This window comes from Rhipicephalus sanguineus, chromosome 9, assembly GCF_013339695.2.
Source record: "Rhipicephalus sanguineus isolate Rsan-2018 chromosome 9, BIME_Rsan_1.4, whole genome shotgun sequence".
Classification (NCBI taxonomy): Eukaryota; Metazoa; Arthropoda; class Arachnida; order Ixodida; family Ixodidae; genus Rhipicephalus; species Rhipicephalus sanguineus.
Window position 1 is genome coordinate 10,508,615 of NC_051184.2, and position 9,677 is coordinate 10,518,291.

At 45.8% G+C, this 9,677-nt stretch overlaps 1 protein-coding gene across 1 annotated transcript in view; it reads left to right on the forward strand.

Annotated features, from left to right (window-relative positions):
- The window catches only part of LOC119404342 (excitatory amino acid transporter 1), a 73,868-nt gene extending 71,282 nt beyond the window's left edge, over window positions 1-2,586 (forward strand). Inside the window, exons 8-9 of the mRNA XM_049419355.1 lie at window positions 291-452; window positions 2,481-2,586. Of these exons, the coding sequence (XP_049275312.1) occupies window positions 291-452; window positions 2,481-2,586 (268 nt within the window). The remainder of the gene's footprint in view (window positions 1-290; window positions 453-2,480) is intronic.
- Window positions 2,587-9,677: the final 7,091 nt, after the last annotated feature.

Here is a 9,677-nt window from a genome sequence, read left to right on the forward strand (position 1 = left end):
TGAAGAGGCCTTGATAATGTATCGACCAAGAACTATTCATGATTTGCGCAACACACACGGGCGCAATGGCCTTGCTAGATACCATTGCGCCCGTGGTGTCTATTTCTATCTTGTCCGTGTGTGCATTGGGCAAAAAAACGCTCATGAGTCAGTGCCCACTCGCCCAATTGTCAGTAATGTTGCTACAAAAGAGTTATTCGCATTGACATGTAATGACACACAGATGACTGTGTGCATTGACAATGAAGGCGCTACGAGAGTTTGTCACGCATTGAGGGAAGCTTTGGCAGGTTGATGTGCTGTCTGGCCACCCTGAGCACAAGCCCGTCGCCCCAGGCCGGCCGTGTGGTGCTGGTGTACCTCATGACCTCCCTCGGCATCCCGCTTGACGGCGTCGGCGTACTCCTCTACACTGACTGGATCATGTGTGTACTGCAACGGAGACTGCTGTTGTGATAACGAGCTTTAAATGGAAGTGACGAAACATTTGGAACGAAACGCATCGCCTCCGCAACTTTTGCGCTTAGTTTGGGCTGACGCGAGGGCCGAGTTGTGTGTGCTGAGAAGTTTGTGTTGTCCTTCCTCTTGCGCACGTGGCTCTCTGACACGAATATTTTCAGTTGTCGTTTTTTTGCGTCAAGTGAAAGGTGAAGCCCTCAAGAGCCTAGAAAAAGTAGTGCTAAGCGCCTGCAGTACGCCCTGAAAAAGTAATTACAGTATGTTTTTAAAAACCTACTGTACCCTGACGTCACAACACGGTATGACCTTCTCGTCACGTGCTCGCACGATATATAGTGACGTTTCCACGGCTGCTCCGCACCGTGGCTCCGTTGGTGACGCACAAGCGGCCATTTTGGAAGCTTTGATGACGCACAAGCGGCCATGTTAGAAGTTTTGTTTCATAACGTCATCACTACTAGCCAGGCTGCTGTGTGAAGTCGCCAGAATTTGTACTGTAGCCTGACGTCAAGCTAGTGTCGATGTCAGTAGGTGGGCCATGCAAAAATTGACTTTAATATCAAATTAAAATATCATAGCATTTGCTGAGCTTCACACTTGCTCAGAGCCTTCTCTGCATGCAGGAGATTTGTATGGCAGAGTTAAGTTGAGTTGAATAAACTTTATTTGCCCAACGGTTGTTATTGTGCCCGGGGCTAGGCTGCCAGGGATCCACCATTCGAGGAACATCTTTCGAGGTCCTTGGCGACGGCCCTGGCCCGCTGGACGGCCCACTCCTGGTCTTCGGGGGCCTCGCTGAGAAGGGCGGTTCGCCATCGCTCAGCAAGGCGCCCCGCTTCAGAGGGTCCTTCAGTTGTCCTCGTCCTTCCTCGTAGTCTATCTGCATTTCTTTCGCATTCCCAAAGTACATAGGCCATATCGGCCCGTCCGTGCTCGCACCACGGGCAGCTAGGCGACGGATGCAGCGCGGGCCACAGGCGGTGCAGGTGGTAGGGGTTGGTGAAAGTACCCGTCTGCAGCCGCCTCAGGTCCACCGCCTGCGACCTGTCCAGACGCACGTGGGGTTCCGGATATATCTTTCGGTCTTTCCTATAGTGCCCAAGCACCTCCTGGTACGTGGCCGGAAACTCTTCGGCATAGCAGTCGGCGTACATCTGGTCCCTTGCTCCTTGCGCCACGACTTCGGTTGCCGCAACAACGGAGGTGGTGGTGGTGTCAGTAAACTCGCCTTCAAGAAAAAGTCTCAGTACCCCTTTAAGGCGGACGAGAACGAAATGGCGGCGTGAGAGAAGCAAAGAGGGATCATGTGATGTCTAAGGGAGCGAAATTCATACAAAATTGAGTGATAGATAATAATCAAAACTAATTAAGTGAGTATGAGCTAATTAATTCAAGTTAATGTTATGGCGATGGAGCAAGTTAAGTGACAACTAAGATAATTACTAGAAGTTAATTAGAGGAAGTATACTTAATGAAAGTCAGTGGAAGGTATTCAGTGAAGGGTAATTGGCGAAATCTAATTAGTGAACGTTAATTAATATGAGTTGGTTGTCGAGATAAAGTGCACGTGTACAGTAAAAGAGCCACCGGATGGCTTTTGCCTGAAGTCGTCATAGACGAATGTGCAGAACAGCCATAGAGTTATTCGTGCCACCGAACGAACTTGCTCAGCTGTCATTCTATGAGGCAGGCCTGAGGAGATGAGAAATCCTTGAGTTGGGGTGGCGCTGGAGCCATCGTTTCGACAAGTGGTCTTCTTCGAGGCCTGCCTTAGCGCGTGTATCTTTCGTACACTCTGCCCCACTCACAAAGGTGGAGGAGCAGATGGCGCACTAGGAGGTGTAATGTGATGATGTTGTAACGGCGTCACAAACTCCAAAGACCTAAGACGTCATGATGACGGCACACGGTGACGTCGCAGCATGTTTCGCTCAAGTGGCCGCGCGCAACGAGACACATTTTCGCCTTGAAAGTTTGTGCTTCATCATCAGTGACATGCCATGCACAATATGTTGATGCAGGAATCGTCTGTCTACGGCGGTGAACGTGCTGGGCGACGCCGTGGTCGCCAGTGGGACGCAGGAGCTGTGCAGGGCCACGTTGCCAACTGGCCGCGACGAGGAGTGACACTTGCATGTCAATATATGCAGTGGACATTCGCATTTCTTTCTTGGTCGCTTACAACGGCTGCACAAATAGAATGTCTCAAAAAGCGTCAAGCCTTATACAGCGCCCGTACGTATACCGCCTCGTGCGCTGCTGCTTTCAGTGGTACTGGTGGCGCCACCAACGGCGAACGGTGGCGAAAGGTTGGTAAGCGCGGCTCATAGAAGCCGTGGGCAAAGCGCCTGTTATCTCCGTTTTTCTATTCATGTTTCATTCTGGTTTGATATTTGTACTGCCGACGCTGCTCCACTAGACAACCATGCCGTCTGTTGCGTCGATTGTTCTATATTATTTGTTTTAAAATGACAGGCCCGTTTTTTTATGCGTGCGCGCGATGCACTGCCTACGTTTCTTACGTGCATGTGTCCAAGCTGTTTGCGTGATCTGTTAACACAGATGAAATAAAAACTGTTGCAGTACAAAACAGCATTCTTGTTTTATTGAACACCCCAAACAGTACAACAACAATGACTATTACGGCTGTATGCCTGCTTAAGAAACGCACAAAAGAAACGCGATTTTATCTTCGCCCAACACTCGTAGCACTCAACTAGGCTAAGAAAACCAAAATCTAACTTGCTGAACGTTTGAACAGCCGTCACACAGCTGCATAATAATGCGAGAAGGTACTTTAGCAAATGACCAACAAACATTCACACAGCGTTTTTTTTTGTTCACAGACCGTGTTAACATATGAGAAAGTTCTAACTGCATTGCAATCACATATTTCGGAATATCTAATCACTTTCACCACTGAAGCCACAATCCTCTAACACATGCTCTTTAAATTGAGCATGGCATTACTCAGACTTATAGAGGAAATGCGCACGCGTGGCATTACTCAGATTTATATAGGAAATGCGCACGCGTGCAATGTATCTCGTATGCTAGATTCTCATTTCGTACGTGCAGCTCAAAATAAAATGCGATTCTAGAAATAATGTTCGCGGAGTAGCGAGCATATAGCATGACAACTACTTACAGCTTTACTTACCTTTGCAAAAACGGTATTCCAATTGCAATTCAATATTAACCGACGCAACAACGATAACAACACACTTGTTGCACACAGGCGTACCAGGTTGACGCGCGAGGCCAAGCGCGGTATTTTAAGTGTAGCACAACCGTGCGCGTACAGTACGCTAGAGTATTCTGGCACAATGTCGTCAAGCTTGCAGTCACTTCAGCGGTTCCCACGATGTAGCACCAGTTGACGTCCTCGCGTCATCAAACTGCTACGACGCCGAGAACTACACACACAGCTGGCTTGGAAAAACGCGATCTTGCAGGAGGCCATCTTGTCCCGCAACCAACGGACAAAAGTACACAACTGACGCGTCTGAAACATTGCCGTTGATGAGATGGCAGCTGAACGAAATCAGGGCTCATCGTCCGACGTGTGGCCACCGCCTTAACACAATATTAACGTTGCAACGTTCAAGGAAGACGCGACGAAAGTGACGAGCCTAGCCGGTCTTGTCGGGTGCGCTACTGCACAGTGCACAGCGCGCGCTCTCACGGCCACCGAAAGAAATAAAAGAAAGTGGAGAGAGGGGTCACCTAGGAGCATCGCGTATCGGTGGAAGCAAGAGGAAGTGTTGCGTCGTCGGTGTGGCGTATTGTCGAGAGATGGCGCTAGTTTGTTTTTGCGCAACGAAATCGCAAACTTCATTCAAAATGCATGGGATCCTATGGGGGGTTGGCAGAGGGTACAACCGCCTGAGCCGAGCGGTGGCGCCACCATACCGATGCACGAGGCGGATAGCCAATAGCGAGCATGCAGGGGCTTTTTTATGATGAACAACCACAACAGCAACAACAACGACAACAACAAAAAGATGTGCCGTTTTTTTCGTTTTGTTCATCTTAAAAAAAAAAAGCCCATATATGCTCGTTCTCGGCTATACACATATACCCGTACCAAAACGACATCATATTGTGCCTGTTTCTCGCGCCTAGACGGCCTGACTTCGCGGTAAATGGGAAGGCGTACGTGGATGTCTTGCGATAACGAGCAGAGTTCCTTCAAAGGGCCCCTAAACCACATCCGATAATTTTATAGGCTTACCATTTTCTCCAAAAATTCGCACGAAATAAATTTAGGAAATCTGACGAATTAATAAAATATCGAAAAATACAATAGAATACAGGCTTACCATTTTGGCCAAAAATTCGCACGAGATGAATTTTCTCGAAATCTAGCGAATTAATAAAATATCGAAAAATACAAGATTTGCAAAGGCTATATGCTTACCATTTTCGCCAAAAATTAGCACGAAATGAATTTTTAGGAAATCTGACGAATTAATAAAATATCGAAAAATACAAGATTTCCAAAGGCTTACCAATTCGGCGAATAATTCGCACGAAATGAATTTTGTAGAAATCTGGCGAATGAATAAAATATCGAAAAATACAAGATTTGCAAAGGCTTACCATTTCAGCCAAAAATTCGCGCGAAATGAGTTTTGTAGAAATCTGGCGAATTAATAAAATATCGAAAATACAAGATTTGTAAATATTATGCCCTGATTCCGTCATGCAGGCACTGCGGAATCAGGGCATCGACGAAGCCTATATAAACATGATGGAAGAAATCTACAGTGGATCCACAGCAACTATAGTCCTCCATAAAGAAAGCGACAGAATCCCAATAAAGAAGGGCGTATGGCAGGGAGACACGATCTCTCCAATGCTATTCACCGCGTTTTTACAGGTTTTCAGGGCCCTAGATTGGGAAGAATTAGGGATAAAAGTTAATGGAGAGTATCTCAGTAACCTGCGATTCGCTGATGATATTGCATTGATGAGTAACACGGGAGACGAATTACAGCTCATGATTACTGAACTGGATACGGAAAGTAGAAGAGTAGGTCTGAAAATTAATATGCATAAAACTAAAGTAATGTGGAACAATCTTGGCAGAGAACAGCGCTTTGCGATAGGTGGCGAGACACTGGAAGTTGTAAAGGAGTACGTCTACTTAGGACAGGTAGTAAACGCGGAGACGAACCATGAGAGTGAAATAACTAGAAGAATAAGGATGGGATGGGGCTCATTCGGCAAGCATTATCAAATCATGAATGGTAGTCTACCACTATCCCTCAAGAGGAAGGTATGTAACAGCTGCATCTTACCAGTACTTACCTACGGAGCAGAAACCTGGAGACTTACAAAGAGGGTTCAACTTAAATTGAGGACGACGCAGCGAGCGATGGAAAGGAAACAGGAAGAGAGCAGAGTGGGTCAGGGAACAAACGGGGGTTAAGGATATCATAGTTGAAATCAAGAAGCATGCTGAATTACATGATGTATATAAAGAGCTCGCCGTTAGCAGGCTGAAAGACTGTGCTGTCGTGGCCTAACGTCTAACGCGGCGGGCTGCAAAGCGAGAGGTCGCCCGTTCGATTCCGCTCGTCGGAAAGAATTTCTGAATTATTTGTCTTTGTGGCTTTTCTACATATATACATACTTATACATATACGGTGAATGACGGGTACGGACATTTTCCAGCCGAGACTGTCCATATAATTGCTATCGCAATAAAATCGAAAAGTACAAGAATGCCAAAGGCTACACGCTTCCCTTTGGGATACAAGTATGTACAAAATCAGTTTTGTCGCAATCTCACCAATACCAGAACGACCTGCGAGTTATGCGAGGTTCGACGATACGACTACGCAGTAAATGACAAGGTGCACGCGGATGTTCTCACCCTAATTTATCTAAGCCATAACGAGCATTGTTCCTTTAAACACCGAGCTTCCGAGCTAAAAGTTCCCCTGGTGGGTTGGCTTGAACGCAATAGACGTCGAAAGCAGTCGGAAAAGTTGAGGCCCTTATCAGCCTTGATAAGACCAAACTTTTGTCTGACGTCACGTTTTGCAGCGACGGAGCTATATGCGCATTTCTGGCCCAAAACACTGGGCTTCCGAGCTCAAAGTTCCCCTGATTCGTTGGCTTCAACGCAATAAACGTCGAAAAGCAGTCGAAAAAATTGAGGCCCTTATCAGCCCTGATAAGACCAAAATTTTGTCTGACATCACGCTTTGCAGCGACGGAGCTCTACGCGCATTTCTGGCCCAAAACACTGAGCTTCCGAGCTCAAAGTTCCCCTGATGGCGTTGGCTTCAACGCAATAGACGTCTAAAAGCAGTCGAAAAAGTTGAGGCCCTTATCAGCCCTGTTAAGACCAAACTTTTGTCTGACGTCACGCTTTGCAGCGACGGAGCTGTATGCGTGTTTTTGACCCCGGAAGTATCAAAAACGACCCAAAAGGTTTTCCCATGGTCTGTGTCGTGGTGAAGCCAACCTCTTGCAGTGTGTTGCATTCTGGGTGTGATAGGCGGGAAATTTAAAATGCATTTCGCAGTTTTCTTTTATGTTTCGCCCGAAAGTTCCAGAAATGGCCAAAAAAGTTTTCCAACGGTCTGCGTCGTAATGAAGCCAACCTCTTGCAGTGGTGGGTTTGTTGGCTGGAAAATACAAGATTTGCAAATGCTATGGCGAAGAATACAATATTTGCAAAGCTTAACTTTTTGACCAAAAATACGCACGAAATCAAATTTTGGGTAATCTGACGAGTTAATATAGAAAAATACAACATTTCCAAAAGCTACAGGCTTACCATTCTGGCCAAAAATATGCACGAAATGAATTTTTATTAAATCTGACGAATTAATAAATATCGAAAATTGCAAGATTTCCAAAGGCTATCTGCCTCGTGTGCTGCTGCTTTGAGCTGTACAGGCGGTGCTACCAACGGCGAACGGTGGCGAAAAGTGGATGCGCACGGCTCATAGAAGCCTTGGGCAAAGCGCCCGTTACTCGCCGTTTTAATTGCGAAGCATTTCTTTGCGAACCTTTGGCACTTTGAGCATTTCTATCTACGTATCTATCTATCTATCTATCTACCTATCTAGCCGCCTACGTCTGTGTGCTCTCATGATCGCCTCCTTAACGTGGTGTAGACCAAAATTGGCCGTGGAACCGTAAGAGAATTTGACGAATATGACTGTCGGGTCATCCCTTGAATAACGTGACAATCCTGCCGCGTACGTCGTCTATTCCTTTCCTCCAGACACCTGTGACACATACCCGTTAATCACGGGCCGCGGCGTACGGGTATGAGCCATAGGTGATTGACAGTTTATGTCTAGCCAGGAACGGCGAGAACAGACATTGGTAATTTAAATGACAGAGCATTAAGAAAAACCGACATCGGCAGCATTGATCCGACGAATGGAAAGAATAAGAATTAGGATCCCAGCAGGAATCGAACCCAAGCATTCTGCGTGGCAATCAGGAATTGTACCACAGAGCCACGCCAGGTCTATAAACTGGTTTGCAAAAGCAGCCTATGCATTCTTAACGTCGGTGCAACATTTATTGTGTTTGTGGCGCTGGCTATCTAAATTTACAAGAAAGCAATAAACACTACATATGTACTACTACGGCAGAGGCGTCATATCAGATTAACGTCTGTGCTTCCAGTGTTGGCCCCGCTTTTATAGCAGCCTAATAAACATTACATTTGTATTCCTATGATTCAGCAAGCTATACTGAAGCATTGCTCGACCCCGGTGGGATACATTAACAAAAGTTACATGTGATATTCACATGATTGCAACATAAAGTGCGCTTAGTTTCTATAACACTAACGTATGTACTCTAACGTGGGGGCTGACGTTACGCCGCTGCATAAGTTACCCCATAAACGCCAGAGTTGTCGACGTGCCAGGAAGCCCACGATGTGCACATAGCTACTACACTTACAAAAACACGTCGATCCATCTCGTAACGCTTGGCTCAAATCCATAAAGTACAGCATGGAAATATTCGCTGACTGATTCGCATGAAACCGATTCCCACAACGCGTGGGATCTGCCAATTTTTTTTCTATTAATTTTTCATTCTGGTTTGATATTTGCACTGCCGACGCTGCTACACTAGAGAACCATGTCGCTTTTTACGTCGACTGTTCTATATTATTTGTTTTAAGATGACAGGCCCGTTTTTTTATGCGTGCGCGCGATGTACTGCGTACGTTTCTTACGTGCACGTGTCCAAGTTGTTTGCGTGATCTGTTAACACAGATGAAATAAAAACTGTTGCAATACAAAACAGCATTCTTGTTTTATTGAACACCCCAAACAGTACAACAACAATGCGGTTGTTGTACTGTAAGCAGGCATACAACACGGCTGTATGCCTGCTTATGAAACGCACAAAAGACACGCGTTTTTATCTTCGTCCAACACTTGCAGCACTCAAATACACAGCTATTTAATTATGCCAAAAAAACCTAAATCTAACTTGCTGAACGTTTTAACAGGCGTCACACAGGTGCATAATAATGCGTGAAAGTACTAGAGCAAATGACCAACAAACATTCACACAGCGCTTTTTTTTTTCACAGACCGTATTAACATATGAGAACGTTCCAACTGCATCACAATCACATATTTCTGAAAATCTAATCGCTTTCACCATTGAAGCCACAATCCTTTATCACATGCGCTTTAAATTGAGCATGACATGATTTATATAGGAAATGCGCACGCGTGTAGTATGTATCTCGTATGCTATAGATTCTCCTTTGGTACGTGAAAATCAACATAAAATGCGATTCTAGAAGTATTGTTCGTGGAGTAGCGAACATAAAGAAGAGCAACTTACAGCTTCACTCACCTTTGCAAAAATGGTATGCCAATCACAGTTCAATATTAACCGACGCAACAACGATAACAACACACTTGTTGCACACAGTCGTATCAAGTTGACGCGCGAGGCCAAGCGTGTTATTTTAACTGTAGCACAATCGTGCGCGTACAGTACGCTAGAATATTCTGGCACAATGTCGTAAAGGTTGCAGTCATTTCAGTGGTTCCCACGTTGTAGCACCAATTCACCTCCTCGCGTCACCAAGGTGTTGCGGCGCCGAGAACTACGCACACAGCTGACTTGGAAAATTGGAAAAACGCGGTCTTGCAGGAGGCCATCTTGTCCCGCAACCAACGGACAAAAGTACACAACTGAGGCGTCTGAAACAT